This window comes from Melozone crissalis, unplaced genomic scaffold (assembly GCF_028551555.1).
Source record: "Melozone crissalis strain CALT ecotype California unplaced genomic scaffold, PUWL_Pcris_2 ptg000283l_1, whole genome shotgun sequence".
In the NCBI taxonomy this organism is placed as follows: Eukaryota; Metazoa; Chordata; class Aves; order Passeriformes; family Passerellidae; genus Melozone; species Melozone crissalis.
Genome location: NW_026536037.1, coordinates 1 through 22,632, shown reverse-complemented (window position 1 = coordinate 22,632; position 22,632 = coordinate 1). Strand labels below are relative to the sequence as shown.

The following is a 22,632-nucleotide window of genomic DNA, read 5'->3' as shown; positions in this document are numbered from 1 at the left end:
ATTCTTTGGGGATTTGTGGGGAATTTTGTGGGGAATTTTTGGGCAGAAATCTTTCAGAATTTTTTGGGCATTTTGGGGAACTTTTTTTTTTTAAGCATTTAAAAATTTTTAGGTGATTTTTGGGGATTTTTTGGGGGATTTTTTTTGGGGATTTTTTGGTAATTTTGGGGAATTTTTTTGAGAATTGAAAAAATATTTTTGGGGTATGTTTTGGAAATTTTCTGGGAATACTTTTTAGTTTGGTTTTTTTTTAACATTTTTGGGAATTTGGGGGAATTTTTTGGGAATTTTTTTGGGAAAATTTTGGAGAATTTTTTTGCATTTTTTTGGTCAATGTTTTGGGGACTTTCTGGAGGAATTTTTGGGAACTTTTGGGGGGATTTTTTGGGAACTTTTTTTTGATTTTTTTGTGATTTTTTTTCCCCCCTTTCTCCAGGCCTGGCCTTTGACTCGTGGGACCTGGAGTTCTACACTCAGCTCTTCCAGAAGGCCGGGAGGAACCCGACCTCCGTGGAGCTCTTTGACCTGGCCCAGAGCAACAGGTGAGCCCAAAAACTCCAAAATCCCAAAAAACATCAAAATCCTGCAAAATCCCAGAGAAATCCTGCAAAAATCCTGCAAAAATCCCACAAAAATTCGATAAAAATCCACAAAATCACAGAAATTCCCATCCCTGGAGCTCTGTGAGCTGGCCCAGAGCAACAGGTGAACCAAAAAATACCTAAAAAGCACCAAAAACCACCAAAATCCCAGAAAAACATCAAAATCCTGCAAAATCCCAGAGAAATCCTGCAAAAATCCCGCAAAAATCCCACAAAAATCCCGCAAAAATCCCACAAAAATCCCACAAAAATTCCGCAAAAATCCCACAAAAATCCCACAAAAATCCCACAAAAATCCTGCAAAAATCCCATAAAAATCGTGGAAATTCCCGACCTCCCTGGAGCTCTGTGAGCTGGCCCAGAGCAACAGGTGAGGCCAAAAACACCCAAAAAACACCAAAATATCAGAAAAATGTAAAAATCCTGCAAAATCCCAGAGAAATCCTGCAAAAATCCCATAAAAATCCCATAAAAATCCACAAAATCACAGAAATTCCCATCCCTGGAGCTCTGTGAGCTGGCCCAGAGCAACAGGTGAACCAAAAAATACCTAAAAAGCACCAAAAACCACCAAAATCCCAGAAAAACATCAAAATCCTGCAAAAATCCCACAAAAATCCCGCAAAAATCCCACAAAAATCCCACAAAAATCCCACAAAAATCCTGCAAAAATCCCATAAAAATCGTGGATATTCCCGACCTCCCTGGAGCTCTGTGAGCTGGCCCAGAGCAACAGGTGAGGCCAAAAACACCCAAAAAACACCAAAATCCCAGAAAAAAATCAAAATCCTGCAAAATCCCAGAGAAATCCCGCAAAAATCCCATAAAAATCCACAAAATCACCGAAATTCCCATCCCTGGAGCTCTGTGAGCTGGCCCAGAGCAACAGGTGAGGCAAAAAATATCCAAAAAACACAGAAGAACTGCAAAATCCCAGAAAAACATCAAAATCCTGCAAAATCCCAGAGAAATCCCGCAAAACTCCCACAAAAATCCCATAAAAATCCCGCAAAACTCCCACAAAAATCCCACAAAAATCCCACAAAAATCCCACAAAAATCCTGCAAAAATCCCATAAAAATCGTGGAAATTCCCGACCTCCCTGGAGCTCTGTGAGCTGGCCCAGAGCAACAGGTGAGTCCAAAAACTCCAAAATCCCAAAAAAAATCAAAATCCTGCAAAATCCCAGAGAAATCCTGCAAAAATCCCATAAAAATCCCATAAAAATCCCACAAAAATCCCGCAAAAATCCCACAAAAATCCTGCAAAAATCCCATAAAAATCGTGGAAATTCCCGACCTCCCTGGAGCTCTGTGAGCTGGCCCAGAGCAACAGGTGAGGCCAAAAACACCCAAAAAACACCAAAATCCCAGAAAAACATCAAAATCCTGCAAAATCCCAGAGAAATCCTGCAAAAATCCCATAAAAATCCACAAAATCACCGAAATTCCCATCCCTGGAGCTCTTTGACCTGGCCCAGAGCAACAGGTGAGCCCAAAAACGCCCAAAAAAACACCAAAATATCAGAAAAATTTAAAAATCCTGCAAAATCCCAGAGAAATCCTGCAAAAATCCCACAAAAATCCCATAAAAATTCGATAAAAATCCACAAAATCACAGAAATTCCCATTCCTGGAGCTCTGTGAGCTGGCCCAGAGCAACAGGTGAGGCAAAAAACACCCAAAAACCACCAAAATCTCTGAAAAATATAAAAATCCTGCAAAATCCCAGAGAAATCCTGCAAAAATCCCACAAAAATCCCATAAAAATCCCACAAAAATCCCATAAAAATCCCACAAAAATCCTGCAAAAATCCCATAAAAATCGTGGAAATTCCCGACCTCCCTGGAGCTCTGTGAGCTGGCCCAGAGCAACAGGTGAGGCCAAAAACGCCCAAAAACCACCAAAATCCCAGAAAAACATCAAAATCCTGCAAAATCCCAGAGAAATCCTGCAAAAATCCCATAAAAATCCACAAAATCACCGAAATTCCCATCCCTGGAGCTCTTTGACCTGGCCCAGAGCAACAGGTGAGCCCAAAAACGCCCAAAAAACACCAAAATATCAGAAAAATTTAAAAATCCTGCAAAATCCCAGAGAAATCCTGCAAAAATCCCACAAAAATCCCATAAAAATCCCACAAAAATCCCACAAAAATTCAATAAAAATCCACAAAATCACAGAAATTCCCATCCCTGGAGCTCTGTGAGCTGGCCCAGAGCAACAGGTGAGGCCAAAAACACCCAAAAAACACCAAAATCCCCAAATTCTGCAAAATCTTGCAAAATTCTGCAAAATCCTGGGGAAATCCCACAAAAATCCCACGAGAATCTCACAAAAATCCATTGAATCCTGCAAAACGCCACTGGTATTTTACAAAAATCCCATCAAAATCCCGCTTCCACTGAAACCCTACAAAAATCCCATAAAATCGCACAAAAATCCCATAAAACTCCCAATTTCCACAAAAATCCTACAAAAATCCCAGGAAAATCCCAAATTCTACAAAACCTCCTAAAATCCTACAAAAATTGCACAAAAATCTTCCCAAATCCCATTGAAATCCTAGAAAAATCTCCTAAAATCCCCTGTTTTCACAGAAATCCTAAAAAAATATTTTAAAATCCCATTAAAATCCCACAAAAATCCCATAAAAAACCACAAAAATCCCATAAAAAACCCCAAATCCCACAAAAATCCCTGAATTTCTGCAAAACCCCACTGAAATCCCGGGAAAATCCCACAAAAAAACCTGAAAATCCCTTAAAAATCACTTAAATCTTACAAAATACAAAAATTCCACGGAAATCCTACAAAAACCTCACAAAAATCCTGGAAAAGCAAAAAATTCTTCAAAAGTCCCACAAAAAATTCATAAAAACCCCAAGTTCCATAAAAATCTCACCGAAATCCTAAAAAAATCTCCCAAAAATTCCTGAGAAATCCCAAAAAATTCCCTAAAAATCCCCAAGAAATCCCTAAAAACTCAAAAAAATCCCCAAAATTTTTCCCCAAAATAATCCAGAAATTCCCCCTGAAAAAAATCCCAAAAAATTTTAAAAATTCCCCAAAAATCCCCCAAAAATGCCAAAAAATCCCCTCAAAAATCCCAGGAAAACTCAAAAGAATCCCCCCAGAATCAAAGAAATCTCAAAAAAATCTTCAAAATTCCCCAAAAATTCCAGAAAAATTCTCCCAAAATCCCCCAATGTCCGAGAAAATCCCGGAGAAATAAAAAAGAAATTAAAAAAAATCCCAAGAAATGCCAAAAAATCTCCTAAAAATCCCAGAAAGACTCAAAAAATCCCCCCAAAATCAAAGAAATCCCCAAAAAATGCCAAAAAATCCCCCAAAAATCCAAAAGTTCCAAAAAAATTCCCCCAAAATCTCCCAAAGTCCCAGAAAATCCCAGAAAAATGAAAAAGAAATCCAAAAATCCCAAACTTGTCACACCGATGACGTCACAGCTGTGAAACCGATGACGTCACCTCTTTCCCACAGCGAGGGCAGCCGCCATTGGTTCTTCCATGGTCACGTGACCATGGGCAGCTCACCTGTGGGCAGGTCCCAGTGATGACGTCACACTGATGACATCACACTGATGACATCATAACCTTCCCTCGCAGCGAGCACAGCCGCCATTGGTTCTTCCGCGGTCATGTGACCATGGACGGATCCTCTGTGGACGGGTCTCTGTGATGACGTCACAACAATGATGTCACACGGCGCCGCAATGATGATGTCACACCAATGACATCACTTTTGTCCCCGCATTGAGCAGAGCTGCCATTGGTTCTTACGTGGTCACGTGACCATGGATGGTTCCCCAGTGGGCGTGTCCCTGTGATGACGTCACAGTGATGATGTCACTCTGATGACGTCACTCTTGTCCCCTGCAGCGAGCACAGCTGCCATTGGTTCTTCCGGGGTCACGTGACCACGGACGGCTCGCCTGTGGTCATGTCTGTGTGATGACGTCACACTGATGATGTCACTCTTGTCCCCGCAGCGAGCGCAGTTGCCATTGGTTCTTCCGGGGTCACCTGACCATCAATGGTTCCCCTGTGGGCGGGTCCCTGTGATGACGTCACACTGATGATGTCACTCTTGTCCCCGCAGCGAGCGCAGCTGCCATTGGTTCTTCCGGGGTCACCTGACCATCAATGGTTCCCCTGTGGGCGGGTCCCTGTGATGACGTCACACTGATGACATCACACTGATGATGTCATATATTTCCCACGGCAAGCACAGCTGCCATTGGTTGTTCTGCGGTCACATGACCGTGGAATGCCTCACCTGTGGGCGGGTCTCTGTGATGATGTCACACTGATGATGTCACACTGATGACATCACGCTGATGACATCATACGTGTCCCCCACGGCGAGCAGAGCTGCCATTGGTTCTTCCGGGGTCATGTGACCATCGATGGTTCGCCCAGTGGGCGTGTCCCTGTGATGACGTCACACCGATGATGTCACTCTTGTCCCCGCAGCGAGCACAGCCGCCATTGGTTCTTCCGGGGTCACGTGACCGTGGATGGCCGCCCGGTGGGCGTGTCCCTGTTCCGCTCCCTGATGGACACGCAGAGCTCCTCCCACCCCAACAACGTCATCAAGTTCTGCGACAACAGCAGGTGCGACATCCTAGATACACCTGGGGACACCTGGGGACATGGGGACACACCTGGGGGCATCATAGACACACCTGTGACACACCTGGGGACAGGTGGGACACACCTGGGACACACCTGTGACATCATAGATACACCTGGGGACATTGGGGACACACCTGGGGGCATCATAGACACACCTGTGACACACCTGGGGACAGGTGGGACACACCTGGGACACACCTGTGACATCATAGATACACCTGGGGACATTGGGGACACACCTGGGGGCATCATAGACACACCTGTGACACACCTGGGGACATGGGGACACACCTGGGACACACCTGTGACATCATAGATACACCTGGGGACATTGGGGACACACCTGGGGGCATCATAGACACACCTGTGACACACCTGGGGACACAGGGACACACCTGGGACACACCTGGGACACACCTGTGACATCATAGATACACCTGGGGACATTGGGGACACACCTGGGGACATCATAGACACACCTGTGACACACCTGGGGACACAGGGACACACCTGGGACACATCTGTGACATCATAGATACACCTGGGGACATTGGAGACACACCTGGGGACATCATAGACACACCTGTGACACACCTGGGACACACCTGGGACACACCTGGGACACACCTGTGACATCATAGATACACCTGGGGACATTGGGGACACACCTGGGGGCATCATAGACACACCTGTGACACACCTGGGACACACCTGGGACACACCTGGGACACACCTGTGACATCATAGATACACCTGGGGACATTGGGGACACACCTGGGGACATCATAGACACACCTGTGACACACCTGGGGACACGTGTGACATCATAGATACACCTGGGGACACACGTGGGGATATGGGGACACACCTGGGACACACCTGGGGACACGCAGAGCTCCTCCCACCCCAACAACGTCATCAAGTTCTGCGACAACAGCAGGTGGGACATCCTAGATACACCTGGGGACACCTGGGGACATGGGGACACACCTGGGGGCATCATAGACACACCTGTGACACACCTGGGGACACAGGGACACACCTGGGACACACCTGTGACATCATAGATACACCTGGGGACATGGGGACACACCTGGGACACACCTGGGACACACCTGTGACATCATAGATACACCTGGGGACATGGGGACACACCTGGGGGCATCATAGACACACCTGTGACACACCTGGGGACACGGGGACACACCTGGGACACACCTGTGACATCATAGATACACCTGGGGACATGGGGACACACCTGGGGGCATCATAGACACACCTGTGACACACCTGGGGACAGGTGGGACACACCTGGGACACACCTGTGACATCATAGATACACCTGGGGACATTGGGGACACACCTGGGGACATCATAGACACACCTGTGACACACCTGGGGACACAGGGACACACCTGGGACACACCTGGGACACACCTGTGACATCATAGATACACCTGGGGACATGGGGATACACCTGGGACACACCTGGGACACACCTGGGACATCATAGATACACCTGGGGACATGGGGATACACCTGTGACACACCTGGGACACACCTGGGACACACCTGTGACACACCTGGGACACGTGTGACACACCTGAGATACCTGAGACACGCCTGGGGATATCATAGACACACCTGGGACACACCTGGGGACACCTGGGCACACCTGGGGACACCTGGGACACACCTGGGACACACCTGGGCACACCTGGGCACACCTGGGGACACCTGGGGCACACCTGGGCACACTTGGGCACACCTGGGGACACCTGGGACACACCTGGGACACACCTGGGGACACAGGGACACACCTGGGACACACCTGGGGACATCATAGACACACCTGGGACACACCTGGGGACACCTGGGCACACCTGGGGACACCTGGGACACACCTGGGACACACCTGGGCACACCTGGGACACACCTGGGGACACCTGGGGCACACCTGGGCACACTTGGGCACACCTGGGGACACCTGGGACACACCTGGGACACACCTGGGCACACCTGGGCACACCTGGGGACACCTGGGACACACCTGGGACACACCTGGGGACACAGGGACACACCTGTGACACACCTGGGGACATCATAGACACACCTGGGACACACCTGGGGACACCTGGGCACACCTGGGGACACCTGGGACACACCTGGGACACACCTGGGCACACCTGGGCACACCTGGGGACACCTGGGGCACACCTGGGCACACCTGGGGACACCTGGGCACACCTGGGGACACCTGGGACACACCTGGGACACACCTGGGCACACCTGGGCACACCTGGGGACACCTGGGACACACCTGGGACACACCTGGGCACACCTGGGCACACCTGGGGACACCTGGGACACACCTGGGACACACCTGGGGACACAGGGACACACCTGTGACACACCTGGGACACACCTGGGACACACCTGGGGACACCTGGGCACACCTGGGGACACCTGGGACACACCTGGGACACACCTGGGCACACCTGGGCACACCTGGGGACACACCTGGGACACCTGGGGGAAGTTATTTGGGGCGTATTTTTTAATTTTTGGGGTGAATTTTGCTGATTTTGGTCCCTTTCCCCCAGTGCCATCCCCGGTGTCCCCGGCTGGGATTTTGGGGTGAATTTTGGGATTTTTTTGGGGGTTTTTTTGGGAGGTTATTTGGGGTGAATTTTTGGGTTTTTTTGGTGCATTTTGGGTTGAATTTTGCCGATTTTGGTCCTTTCCCCCAGTGCCATCCCCGGTGTCCCAGGGTGGGATTTTGGGGTGAATTTTGGGATTTTTTTGGAGTGTTTTTTTTGGGAGCTATTTGGGGTGAATTTTTGGGGTTTTTTTGGATGAATTTTTGGGTTTTTTTGGGTTGAATTTTGCCGATTTTGGTCCCTTTCCTGGCAGTGCCGTCTGTGGTGGCCCAGGGTGGGATTTTATGGTGAATTTTGGGATGAATTTTGCGATTTTTTTCGAGTTTTTTTTGTTTGTTTTTGGATATTTTTTGGGTGAATTTTTGGGGTTTTTTGGTGCGTTTTGGGTTGAATTTTTCCGATTTTGGCCCCTTTACCCCCAGTGCCATCTGCGGTGTCTCAGGCTGGGATTTTGGGGTGAATTTTGGGGGATTTTTGGGTGTTATTTTTTGGGTTTTTTGGGAGGTTATTTGGGGTGTATTTATTTATTTTTGTGGTGGATTTTGGGGTGAATTTTTTGGATTTTGGGGTGAATTTTGGGGTGAATTTTGCCGATTTTGGTCCCTTTTCACCCAGTGGCATCCGCGGGGTTCCAGGGTGGGATTTTGGGGTGAATTTTGGGGTTTTTTTGGGAGGTTATTTGGGGTGAATTTTTGGGGTTTTTTGGGTGAATTTTGGGGTGAATTTTGCTGATTTTGGAGTGAATTTTGGTTTGTTTTTTGGGGGGTTTATTTGGGGTGCATTTTTTTATTTTTTTGGTGCGTTTCGGGTTGAATTTTGCCGATTTCGGTGCCTTTCCCGGCAGTGCCATCCTCGGTGTCCCAGGCTGGGATTTTGGGGTGAATTTTGGGGAAATTTTGGGTGTTATTCTTTTGGTTTTTTGGGAGGTTATTTGGGGTGTATTTATTTATTTTTTTGGTGCGTTTTGGGGTGAATTTTGCCGATTTCGGTCCCTTTCCCCCCAGCGCCATCCGCGGCGTCCCCGTGGCCGCGCTGTGGCCGCAGAGCCCGGCCGGGCCCGGCCCCTACGAGAGGAGGACGAGCGTCCGGCACGTGACCTTCACCGCCGAGACCCACAACTTCCCCACCGGTCAGTCTGGGGTCACCTGGGGTCACACAGGGGTCACGGGGTCACTCAGGGGTCACTCGGGTCATGGGGTCACTCAGGGGTCACTCAGCGTCCGGCACGTGACCTTCACCGCCGAGACGCACAACTTCCCCACCGGTCAGTCTGGGGTCACCTGGGGTCACACAGGGGTCACGGGGTCACTCAGGGGTCACTCGGGTCATGGGGTCACTCAGGGGTCACTCAGCGTCCGGCACGTGACCTTCACCGCCGAGACGCACAACTTCCCCACCGGTCAGTCTGGGGTCAGAGGTCATCGTTGGGGTCAGCCAGGGGTCAGCCAGGGGTCATTGGGAATGGTCAGTGGGAATGTCAGGGGTCAGTGGTCAATGGTCAGTGGTCAGTGGTCAATGGTCAGTGGTCAATGGTCAATGGTCAATGGTCAGTGGTCAATGGTCAGTGGTCAATGGTCAATGGTCAATGGTCAGTGGTCAGTGGTCAATGGTCATTGGTCAGTGGTCAGTGGTCAGTGGTCAGTGGTCAATGGTCAATGGTCAATGGTCAGGGGTCAATGGTCAGTGGTCAGTGGTCAGTGGTCAATGGTCAGTGGTCAGTGGTCAATGGTCAATGGTCAGGGGTCAGTGGTCAGTGGTCAATGGTCAGTGGTCAGTGGTCAATGGTCAATGGTCAGGGGTCAATGGTCAGTGGTCAGTGGTCAATGGTCAGTGGTCAGTGGTCAATGGTCAATGGTCAATGGTCAGTGGTCAATGGTCAGTGGTCAGTGGTCAATGGTCAGTGGTCAATGGTCAATGGTCAATGGTCAGTGGTCAGTGGTCAGTGGTCAGTGGTCAATGGTCAATGGTCAGTGGTCAGTGGTCAATGGTCAATGGTCAATGGTCAATGGTCAATGGTCAGTGGTCAGTGGTCAATGGTCAATGGTCAATGGTCAATGGTCAGTGGTCAATGGTCAGTGGTCAATGGTCAGTGGTCAGTGGCCAATGGTCAGTGGTCAGTGGTCAGTGGTCAGTGGTCAGTGGTCAATGGTCAGTGGTCAGTGGTCAATGGTCAATGGTCAATGGTCAGTGGTCAATGGTCAGTGGTCAGTGGTCAATGGTCAGTGGTCAATGGTCAATGGTCAGTGGTCAGTGGTCAATGGTCAGGGGTCAGTGGTCAATGGTCAGTGGTCAGTGGTCAGTGGTCAGTGGTCAATGGTCAGTGGTCAATGGTCAGTGGTCAGTGGTCAATGGTCAGTGGTCAATGGTCAGTGGTCAGTGGTCAATGGTCAGTGGTCAATGGTCAATGGTCAATGGTCAGTGGTCAGTGGTCAGTGGTCAATGGTCAATGGTCAGTGGTCAATGGTCAGTGGTCAATGGTCAATGGTCAATGGTCAATGGTCAATGGTCAGTGGTCAATGGTCAGTGGTCAGTGGTCAATGGTCAATGGTCAGTGGTCAGTGGTCAATGGTCAGGGGTCAGTGGTCAGTGGTCAGGGGTCAATGGGAATGGTCAGTGGTCAGTGGTCAGTGGTCAATGGTCAGTGGTCAATGGTCAGTGGCCAATGGTCAGTGGTCAGTGGTCAGTGGTCAATGGTCAATGGTCAATGGTCAGTGGTCTATGGTCAATGGTCAGTGGTCAGTGGTCAATGGTCAATGGTCAATGGTCAGTGGTCAATGGTCAGTGGTCAGTGGTCAATGGTCAGTGGTCAGTGGTCAGTGGTCAGTGGTCAGTGGTCAGTGGTCAATGGTCAGGGGTCAATGGTCAGTGGTCAGTGGTCAGTGGGAATGGTCAATGGTCAATGGTCAATGGTCAATGGTCAATGGTCAGTGGTCATTGGTCAGTGGTCAATGGTCAATGGTCAGTGGGATGTCAGTGGTCAGTGGTCAGTGGTCAATGGTCAGTGGGAATGGTCAGGGGTCAATGGTCAATGGTCAATGGTCAGTGGTCAATGGTCAGTGGTCAATGGTCAGTGGCCAATGGTCAGTGGTCAGTGGTCAATGGTCAGTGGTCAGTGGTCAATGGTCAGTGGTCAATGGTCAATGGTCAGGGGTCAATGGTCAATGGTCAGTGGTCAGTGGTCAGTGGTCAATGGTCAGTGGTCAATGGTCAGTGGTCAATGGTCAGGGGTCAGTGGTCAATGGTCAGTGGTCAGTGGTCAGTGGTCAGTGGTCAATGGTCAGTGGTCAATGGTCAGTGGTCAGGGGTCAATGGTCAGTGGTCAATGGTCAGGGGTCAGTGGTCAATGGTCAGTGGTCAGTGGTCAGTGGTCAGTGGTCAGTGGTCAGTGGTCAATGGTCAATGGTCAGTGGTCAATGGTCAGTGGTCAATGGTCAATGGTCAATGGTCAGTGGTCAATGGTCAATGGTCAGTGGTCATTTGTCAATGGTCAATGGTCAATGGTCAGTGGGATGTCAATGGTCAGTGGTCAATGGTCAATGGTCAATGGTCAATGGTCAGTGGTCAGTGGTCAATGGTCAGTGGTCAGTGGTCAATGGTCAATGGTCAATGGTCAGTGGTCAGTGGTCAGTGGTCAGTGGTCAATGGTCAATGGTCAGTGGTCAATGGTCAGTGGTCAGTGGTCAATGGTCAATGGTCAATGGTCAATGGTCAGTGGTCAATGGTCAGTGGTCAGTGGTCAATGGTCAATGGTCAGTGGTCAGTGGTCAATGGTCAGGGGTCAGTGGTCAGTGGTCAGTGGTCAATGGTCAATGGTCAGTGGTCAGGGGTCAATGGGAATGGTCAGTGGTCAGTGGTCAGTGGTCAATGGTCAGTGGTCAATGGTCAGTGGCCAATGGTCAGTGGTCAGTGGTCAATGGTCAATGGTCAGTGGTCAGTGGTCAGTGGTCAATGGTCAGTGGTCAGTGGTCAATGGTCAATGGTCAGTGGTCAGTGGGAATGGTCAGTGGTCAATGGTCAATGGTCAATGGTCATTGGTCAATGGTCAATGGTCAGTGGTCAATGGTCAGTGGTCAATGGTCAGGGGTCAATGGTCAGTGGTCAGTGGTCAGTGGGAATGGTCAGTGGTCAATGGTCAATGGTCAATGGTCATTGGTCAGTAGTCAATGGTCAGTGGTCAGTGGTCAGTGGGAATGGTCAGTGGTCAATGGTCAGTGGTCAGTGGTCAATGGTCAGTGGTCAGTGGTCAGTGGTCAGTGGTCAGTGGTCAATGGTCAATGGTCAATGGTCAGTGGTCAATGGTCAATGGTCAGTGGTCAGTGGTCAATGGTCAGTGGTCAGGGGTCAATGGTCAATGGTCAATGGTCAGTGGTCAATGGTCAATGGTCAGTGGTCAATGGTCAGGGGTCAATGGTCAGTGGTCAGTGGTCAGGGGTCAATGGTCAGTGGTCAATGGTCAATGGTCAATGGTCAGTGGTCAATGGTCAGTGGTCAGTGGTCAATGGTCAGTGGTCAATGGTCAGTGGTCAGTGGTCAATGGTCAATGGTCAATGGTCAGTGGTCAATGGTCAATGGTCAGTGGTCAGTGGTCAATGGTCAATGGTCAGTGGTCAGTGGTCAGTGGTCAATGGTCAGTGGGAATGGTCAGGGGTCAATGGTCAATGGTCAGTGGTCAATGGTCAATGGTCAGTGGTCAGTGGTCAATGGTCAATGGTCAATGGTCAGTGGGATGTCAATGGTCAGTGGTCAATGGTCAATGGTCAATGGTCAATGGTCAGTGGTCAGTGGTCAGTGGTCAATGGTCAGTGGTCAGTGGTCAATGGTCAGTGGTCAATGGTCAATGGTCAATGGTCAATGGTCAGTGGTCAATGGTCAGTGGTCAGTGGTCAATGGTCAGTGGTCAATGGTCAGTGGTCAATGGTCAATGGTCAGTGGTCAATGGTCAGTGGTCAATGGTCAGTGGTCAATGGTCAATGGTCAGTGGTCAATGGTCAGTGGTCAATGGTCAATGGTCAATGGTCAATGGTCAGTGGTCAATGGTCAATGGTCAGTGGTCAATGGTCAGTGGTCAATGGTCAATGGTCAATGGTCAATGGTCAGGGGTCAATGGTCAATGGTCAGTGGTCAATGGTCAGTGGTCAGTGGTCAATGGTCAGTGGTCAATGGTCAGTGGTCAGTGGTCAATGGTCAATGGTCAGTGGGATGTCAGTGGTCAGTGGTCAATGGTCAGTGGTCAATGGTCAATGGTCAGTGGTCAGTGGTCAATGGTCAATGGTCAGTGGTCAGTGGTCAGTGGTCAATGGTCAGTGGGAATGGTCAGGGGTCAATGGTCAATGGTCAGTGGTCAATGGTCAATGGTCAGTGGTCATTTGTCAATGGTCAATGGTCAATGGTCAGTGGGATGTCAATGGTCAGTGGTCAATGGTCAATGGTCAATGGTCAATGGTCAGTGGTCAGTGGTCAATGGTCAGTGGTCACTGGTCAATGGGAATGGTCAGTGGTCAATGGTCAATGGTCAATGGTCAGTGGTCAATGGTCAATGGTCAGTGGTCAGGGGTCAGTGGTCAATGGTCAGTGGTCAGTGGTCAGGGGTCAGTGGTCAATGGTCAGTGGTCAATGGTCAGTGGTCAGTGGTCAATGGTCAGTGGTCAGTGGTCAATGGTCAGTGGTCAATGGTCAATGGTCAGGGGTCAATGGTCAATGGTCAGTGGTCAGTGGTCAGTGGTCAATGGTCAGTGGTCAATGGTCAGTGGTCAATGGTCAGGGGTCAGTGGTCAATGGTCAGTGGTCAGTGGTCAGTGGTCAGTGGTCAATGGTCAGTGGTCAATGGTCAGTGGTCAGGGGTCAATGGTCAGTGGTCAATGGTCAGGGGTCAGTGGTCAATGGTCAGTGGTCAGTGGTCAGTGGTCAGTGGTCAGTGGTCAGTGGTCAATGGTCAATGGTCAGTGGTCAATGGTCAGTGGTCAATGGTCAATGGTCAATGGTCAGTGGTCAATGGTCAATGGTCAGTGGTCATTTGTCAATGGTCAATGGTCAATGGTCAGTGGGATGTCAATGGTCAGTGGTCAATGGTCAATGGTCAATGGTCAATGGTCAGTGGTCAGTGGTCAATGGTCAGTGGTCAGTGGTCAATGGTCAATGGTCAATGGTCAGTGGTCAGTGGTCAGTGGTCAGTGGTCAATGGTCAATGGTCAGTGGTCAATGGTCAGTGGTCAGTGGTCAATGGTCAATGGTCAATGGTCAATGGTCAGTGGTCAATGGTCAGTGGTCAGTGGTCAATGGTCAATGGTCAGTGGTCAGTGGTCAATGGTCAGGGGTCAGTGGTCAGTGGTCAGTGGTCAATGGTCAATGGTCAGTGGTCAGGGGTCAATGGGAATGGTCAGTGGTCAGTGGTCAGTGGTCAATGGTCAGTGGTCAATGGTCAGTGGCCAATGGTCAGTGGTCAGTGGTCAATGGTCAATGGTCAGTGGTCAGTGGTCAGTGGTCAATGGTCAGTGGTCAGTGGTCAATGGTCAATGGTCAGTGGTCAGTGGGAATGGTCAGTGGTCAATGGTCAATGGTCAATGGTCATTGGTCAATGGTCAATGGTCAGTGGTCAATGGTCAGTGGTCAATGGTCAGGGGTCAATGGTCAGTGGTCAGTGGTCAGTGGGAATGGTCAGTGGTCAATGGTCAATGGTCAATGGTCATTGGTCAGTAGTCAATGGTCAGTGGTCAGTGGTCAGTGGGAATGGTCAGTGGTCAATGGTCAGTGGTCAGTGGTCAATGGTCAGTGGTCAGTGGTCAGTGGTCAGTGGTCAGTGGTCAATGGTCAATGGTCAATGGTCAGTGGTCAATGGTCAATGGTCAGTGGTCAGTGGTCAATGGTCAGTGGTCAGGGGTCAATGGTCAATGGTCAATGGTCAGTGGTCAATGGTCAATGGTCAGTGGTCAATGGTCAGGGGTCAATGGTCAGTGGTCAGTGGTCAGGGGTCAATGGTCAGTGGTCAATGGTCAATGGTCAATGGTCAGTGGTCAATGGTCAGTGGTCAGTGGTCAATGGTCAGTGGTCAATGGTCAGTGGTCAGTGGTCAATGGTCAATGGTCAATGGTCAGTGGTCAATGGTCAATGGTCAGTGGTCAGTGGTCAATGGTCAATGGTCAGTGGTCAGTGGTCAGTGGTCAATGGTCAGTGGGAATGGTCAGGGGTCAATGGTCAATGGTCAGTGGTCAATGGTCAATGGTCAGTGGTCAGTGGTCAATGGTCAATGGTCAATGGTCAGTGGGATGTCAATGGTCAGTGGTCAATGGTCAATGGTCAATGGTCAATGGTCAGTGGTCAGTGGTCAGTGGTCAATGGTCAGTGGTCAGTGGTCAATGGTCAGTGGTCAATGGTCAATGGTCAATGGTCAATGGTCAGTGGTCAATGGTCAGTGGTCAGTGGTCAATGGTCAGTGGTCAATGGTCAGTGGTCAATGGTCAATGGTCAGTGGTCAATGGTCAGTGGTCAATGGTCAGTGGTCAATGGTCAATGGTCAGTGGTCAATGGTCAGTGGTCAATGGTCAATGGTCAATGGTCAATGGTCAGTGGTCAATGGTCAATGGTCAGTGGTCAATGGTCAGTGGTCAATGGTCAATGGTCAATGGTCAATGGTCAGGGGTCAATGGTCAATGGTCAGTGGTCAATGGTCAGTGGTCAGTGGTCAATGGTCAGTGGTCAATGGTCAGTGGTCAGTGGTCAATGGTCAATGGTCAGTGGGATGTCAGTGGTCAGTGGTCAATGGTCAGTGGTCAATGGTCAATGGTCAGTGGTCAGTGGTCAATGGTCAATGGTCAGTGGTCAGTGGTCAGTGGTCAATGGTCAGTGGGAATGGTCAGGGGTCAATGGTCAATGGTCAGTGGTCAATGGTCAATGGTCAGTGGTCATTTGTCAATGGTCAATGGTCAATGGTCAGTGGGATGTCAATGGTCAGTGGTCAATGGTCAATGGTCAATGGTCAATGGTCAGTGGTCAGTGGTCAATGGTCAGTGGTCACTGGTCAATGGGAATGGTCAGTGGTCAATGGTCAATGGTCAATGGTCAGTGGTCAATGGTCAATGGTCAGTGGTCAATGGTCAATGGTCAGTGGTCAGTGGTCAATGGTCAATGGTCAATGGTCAGTGGTCAGTGGTCAGGGGTCAATGGGAATGGTCAGTGGTCAGGGGTCATTGGGTCATTCAGGGGTCATTGGGTCACCCAGGGGTCAGAGGTCACTCAGGGGTCACTCAGGGCTCAGACTCGCCGCGTCCCCACCGCGCACTCAGGGGTCAAAGGTCCCGGTGCAGTGGGCGTGGCCATGCAAGGTGGGCGTGGCCATCCATGGTGGGCGTGGCCATGCGTGGTGGGCGTGTCCAGCCAAAGTGGGCGTGTCCGTTCATGATGGGCGTGTCCACCCACTTGCCTGACCTGTGATTTTTATTGTTTTTTGTTGTTTTTTTTTTGTTGTTTTTTTTTTTTTGTTGCTTTCGCTGTTTTTGTTTTTTTCTGTTGATTTCTGCTGGGTTTGTTTTGGTTTTGGCTGTTTTTTGTTGTTTTTTTCATTGTTTTTTTGTGGCTCTTTAATGCTTTTTTTGTGGTTTTTTGGGTTTTTTTGGTTATTGTTATTTGTTTGTTTTTTGTAGGTTTTTGTTTTTGTCTTTTTTGTTGTTTGTTGTTTTGTTGTTTGGTTTTTTTGCTGGTTTTTCTTTTTTGTTTTAATTGGGTTTTTTTGGTTGGTTTTGTCGTTTCTTGTTGTTATTTGTTTTTTTTTTCTTGAGTTTTTTGTTGTTTTTTTGTTGCTTTTTGCTGCTTTTGGTTGTTTTTTTTGCCGTTTTTGGTTGTTTCTCGTGGTTTTTTGTTTTTTCTTTGTTGATTTTTGGTCATTTTTCGCCATTTTCTCTGCATTTGGCAGCCGTGGCGTTTTGAGGTGTTTTGTTGTTTTTTTTGCTGTTTTCGTCGTTTTTTGGGTGGGTTTTTGTGTTTTTTTTTTTGTTGTGTTTTGTTTTTCGTTTTTGTTTTAACTGTTTTTTGTTAGTTTTCTTGTCTTTTTTGCTGTTACTTGGTTTTTTTTTGCTGCTTCTTCGTTGTTCTTTTGGGGTTTTTTTGCTGCTTTTCGCCGCTTTTCGCTGCTTTTCGTTGTTTTTTGTTGGTTTTTTCCCCGTTTTTCGCTGATTTTGGCCGTTTTCTGTGCGTTTGGCAGCCGTGGCCCCGTTCAGCGGCGCCACCACCGGCACCGGGGGCCGGATCCGGGACGTGCAGAGCACGGGGAGGGGAGCGCACGTCATCGCGGGCACGGCGGGGTACTGCTTCGGGAACCTGCTCATTCCCGGTGAGAGACACAAAACAGCCCAAAAACGACCCAAAATTCGGGCTCAGCACCCCTGAAAACCCCAAAATCCCACCCAGAAACCCCAAAAACCCCAAACCCACCCCAAAACCCCGGTACTGCTTCGGGAACCTGCTCATTCCCGGTGAGAAATGTCTAAAATATCCTAAATTACCCTAAAATCAAAAAAAATCCCAACAAAATGCGTGAAATTTGGAGTCAGGAGCCTTAAAAACCCCAAATCCACCCCCAAACCCCGGTGCTGCTTCGGGAACCTGCTCATTCCCGGTGAGAGACACAAAACAGCCCAAAAACGACCCAAAATTCGGGCTCAGCGCCCCTGAAAACCCCAAAATCCACCCCAGAAACCCCTAAAAACACCAAAATCCACAAAAAATCCCCAAAACACCCCAAAATCCCGCCAAAAATCTCCAAAAATCCCCCAAAAAACTCCAGAAATCCCCCAAAAAATCCCCCAAAAAAACCCAAAATTTGAGATTGGCAGCCCCCAAAACCCCAAAATCCCACCCAGAAACCCCAAAAATGCCCCAAACAACCCCTAAATCCCCAAAATCCACCCCAAACCCCTGGTGCTGCTTCGGGATCCTGCTCATACCCGGTGAGAGACACGGAAAAACACAAAAATGACCCAAAATTCGGGTTCAGCACCCCCGAAAACCCCAAATCCACCCCAGAAACCCCCAAAACCAAAAAGATCCCACCCAGAAACCCCAAAACCCCAAAATCTCCCCAAAAACCCAAAATACCTCAAAATCCCACCCAGAAACCCCAGAAACCTCAAAATCCACCTCAAAAACCCCAAAATCCACCCCAGAAACCCCAAAATCCACCCCAGAAACCCCAAAACCCCACCCAGAAACCCCAAAAAACACCAAAATCCACAAAAAAGCCCCAAAACACCCCAAAATCCCCCCAAAAATCTCCAAAAATCCCCCAAAAAACTCCAGAAATCCCCCAAAAAATCCCCCAAAAAACCCCCCAAAATCCCCTAAAATCCCCCCAAAAATCTCCAAAAATCCCCCAAAAAACCCCGAAAAATCCCCCAAAATCCCCCAAAAAACCCAAAATTTGAGATTGGCAGCCCAAAAACCCCAAAATCCCACCCAGACCCCCAAAAACCCCAAATCCACCCCAAAAACCCCAAATCCACCCCAAACCCCGGTGCTGCTTTGGGATCCTGCTCATACCCGGTGAGAGACACGGAAAAACACAAAAACGACCCAAAATTCGGGTTCAGCACCCCCGAAAACCCCAAATCCACCCCAGAAACCCCAAAAACCAAAAAGATCCCACTCGGAAACCCCAAAAACCCCAAAATCTCCCCAAGAACCCAAAATACCTCAAAATCCCACCCAGAAACCCCAGAAACCCCAAAATCCACCTCAAAAACCCCAAAATCCACCTCAGAAACCCCAAAATCCACCTCAGAAACCTCAAAACCCCACCCAGAAACCCCAAAAAACACCAAAATCCACAAAAAAGCCCCAAAACACCCCAAAATCCCGCCAAAAATCTCCAAAAATCCCCCAAAAAACTCCAGAAATCCCCCAAAAAATCCCACAAAAAACCCCCCAAAATCCCCTAAAATCCCCCAAAAATCTCCCAAAATCCCCCAAAAAACCCCAAAATTTGAGATTGGCAGCCCAAAAACCCCAAAATCCCACCCAGACCCCCAAAAACCCCAAATCCACCCCAAAAACCCCAAATCCACCCCAAACCCCGGTGCTGCTTCGGGAACCTGCTCATACCCGGTGAGAGACACGGAAAAGCACAAAAATGACCCAAAATTCGGGTTCAGCACCCCCAAAAACCCCAAATCCACCCCAGAAACCCCCAAAACCAAAAAGATCCCACCCAGAAACCCCAAAAACCCCAAAATCTCCCCAAAAACCCAAAATACCTCAAAATCCCACCCAGAAACCCCAGAAACCTCAAAATCCACCTCAAAAACCCCAAAATCCACCCAAAACCCCAAAATCCACCTCAGAAACCCCAAAATCCCACCCAGAAACCCCAAAAAACACCAAAATCCACAAAAAATCCCCAAAACACCCCAAAATCCCCCCAAAAATCTCCAAAAATCCCCCAAAAATCTCCAAAAATCCCCCAAAAAACTCCAGAAATCCCCCAAAAAATCCCACAAAAAACCCAAAATTTGAGATTGGCAGCCCAAAAACCCCAAAATCCCACCCAGAAACCCCAAAAAACACCAAAATCCACCAAAATCCCCAAAACACCCCAAAATCCCCCCAAAAATCTCCAAAAATCCCCCAAAAAACTCCATAAATCCCCCAAAAAATCCCACAAAAAACCCCCCAAAATCCCCTAAAATCCCACCAAAAATCTCCAAAAATCCCCCAAAAAACCCCGAAAAATCCCCCAAAAAAACCCAAAATTTGAGATTGGCAGCCCAAAAACCCCAAAATCCCACCCAGACCCCCAAAAACCCCAAATCCACCCCAGAAACCCCCAAAACCAAAAAGATCCCACCCAGAAACCCCAAAAACCAAAAAGATCCCACCCAGAAACCCCAAAAACCCCAAAATCTCCCCAAAAACCCAAAATACCTCAAAATCCCACCCAGAAACCCCAGAAACCCCAAAATCCACCTCAGAAACCCCAAAATCCACCCCAGAAACCCCAAAAAACACCAAAATCCACAAAAAATCCCCAAAACACCCCAAAATCCCCCCAAAAATCTCCAAAAATCCCCCAAAAATCTCCAAAAATCCCCCAAAAAATCCCCCAAAAAACCCCCCAAAATCCCCTAAAATCCCACCAAAAATCTCCAAAAATCCCCAAAAAACCCCGAAAAATCCCCCAAAATCCCCCAAAAAACCCAAAATTTGAGATTGGCAGCCCAAAAACCCCAAAATCCCACCCAGACCCCCAAAAACCCCAAATCCACCCCAAAAACCCCAAATCCACCCCAAACCCCGGTGCTGCTTTGGGATCCTGCTCGTACCCGGTGAGAGACACGGAAAAACACAAAAATGACCCAAAATTCGGGTTCAGCACCCCCAAAAACCCCAAATCCACCCCAGAAACCCCCAAAACCAAAAAGATCCCACCCAGAAACCCCAAAAACCAAAAAGATCCCACTCGGAAACCCCAAAAACCCCAAAATCTCCCCAAAAACCCAAAATACCTCAAAATCCCACCCAGAAACCCCAGAAACCTCAAAATCCACCTCAGAAACCCCAAAATCCACCTCAGAAACCCCAAAATCCCACCCAGAAACCCCAAAACCCCACCCAGAAACCCCAAAAAACACCAAAATCCCACCAAAAATCCCCAAAACACCCCAAAATCCCCCAAAAATCTCCAAAAATCCCCCAAAAAACTCCAGAAATCCCCAAAAAATCCCCCAAAAAACCCCCCAAAATCCCCCAAAATCCCACCAAAAATCTCCAAAAATCCCCCAAAAAACCCCGAAAAATCCCCCCAAAATCCCCCAAAAAACCCAAAATTTGAGATTGGCAGCCCAAAAACCCCAAAATCCCACCCAGACCCCCAAAAACCCCAAATCCACCCCAAAAACCCCAAATCCACCCCAAACCCCGGTGCTGCTTCGGGATCCTGCTCGTACCTGAAACTCCCCCAAGAATTTGTGAAAAATCTCCAAAAAAATGCCCAAAAATTCCCCCAAAAGCCTCCAAAGTTGGGGTTTTTTGCTCCATTTTTTTTTGTTTTTTTTCTATTTTTTTTGTTTTTTCCCAATTTTGGATGATTTTCCCCCAATCCAGGCTCTGAGCAGCCGTGGGCGGATCCCCTCTCCCCGTACCCCTCAAAAACCCCCCAAAAATTTCCCCCGGATCTCATCGAAAAAATGCTCAAAAATGCCCCAAAAAAACCCCCAAAAATTTCCCCCAAAATTTGTGAAAATCCCCCAAAAAATCCCCCAAAAATCACCAAAAACTCTTCCAAAAATCCTCAAAAATTCCAAAAAAAACCCCCCAAAAAATTTGTGAAAAATCCCCCCAAAAATTGTGAAAAATCCCCCAAAAAATTGTGAAAAATCCCCCAAAAATGCCCTTAAATCCCCCGAAACTCCTACAAAAAATCTCTAAAAATTCCACAAAAAATTGTGAAAAATTCCTGAAAATTCCCAAAAAATGCAAATTTTGGGGTTTTTTTTCCCCCAAATTTCTGGTTTTGCCCAAAATTCCCATTTTTTCCCCCAATTTAGGCTACGAGCAGCCTTGGGAGGATCCTGTACCCCCCAAAAAAATCCTGAAAATCCCCATTTTTTGAGCTTTTTTCCCCGTTTTTTCGCGTTTTTTTCCCCAAATTTTCATCTTTTTTCCCCGTTTTTTTTTCTTTTTTTCCCCAATTTCCGTTTTTTCCCATTTTTATGGTTTTTCCCCCGTTCCAGGCTACGAGCAGCCGTGGGAGGATCTCTTAAAACCCCCCAAAATTGAGATTTTCTCTCCCATTTTTTGAGCTTTTCTCCCCATTTTTTCGCGTTTTTTCCCCAAATTTTTGTCTTTTTTCCCCGTTTTTTTTTTGGTTTTTTCCCCAATTTCCATTTTTTCCCATTTTTATGGTTTTTTCCCCCGTTTCAGGCTCTGAGCAGCCGTGGGAGGATCCCCTCTCCCCGTACCCCCCAAAAACCCTTCAAGAATTTCTGAAAAATCCCCAAAATTTGTGAGAAAATCCCCAGAAATCCCCCAAAAATTCCCCCAAAATTTCCCCAAAAATTCCCCCAAAATCCTCAAAATTTTTGTGAAAAATCTCCAAAAATGCCAAAAAATTCCCCAAATTCTTCCCAAATTCTTCCCAAAATCCCCCCAAATTTGGGGTTTTCTTCCCCATTTTTGGGGTTTTCTCGCCCATTTTTTGAGCTTTTTTCGCCAAATTTTCGTCTTTTTTCCCCGTTTTTTTTTTGTTTTTTTCCCCAATTCCCGTTTTTTCCCATTTTTATGTTTTTTGCCCCGTTCCAGGCTACGAGCAGCCGTGGGAGGATCCCCTCTCCCCGTACCCCTCGTCCTTCGCCCGGCCCCTGGAGGTCGCGATCGGCGCCAGCGACGGCGCCTCCGACTACGGCAACAAATTCGGGGAGCCCCTGCTGGCAGGTGGGGACACTTGGGGACAGCTTGGGACGTTCGGGGGGTTCGGGACAATTTTGGGTCAGTTTGGGGACAATTCGGGACAATTTTGGGGAGTTCTTGGGATGTTTTGGGGCATTTTTTGGGAGGTTTTGGGGACATTTTAGGGACACTTTGGGGACATTTGGGGACCATTTTGGGACAGTTTGGGGACAATTTTGGGACATCTGGGGACACTTTGGGGACAATTTGGGACAATTTTGGGATAATCTGGGACAATTTGGGGCAATTTTTGGGGGTTTGGGCCACGGTTTTGGGGCCATTTTG

General features: G+C 48.3%; 1 protein-coding gene across 1 annotated transcript; it reads left to right on the top strand.

The window, feature by feature from the left end:
- Positions 1–436: 436 nt before the first annotated feature.
- On the top strand, positions 437–22,332 carry PFAS (phosphoribosylformylglycinamidine synthase; the record flags this gene model as incomplete). Its single annotated transcript, XM_054294620.1, has 6 exons — positions 437–542; positions 5,096–5,210; positions 6,088–6,197; positions 8,922–9,046; positions 17,111–17,239; positions 22,201–22,332. Coding segments are annotated over 6 exons (717 nt in total), but the record flags the coding sequence as incomplete, so codon positions are not given.
- Positions 22,333–22,632: the final 300 nt, after the last annotated feature.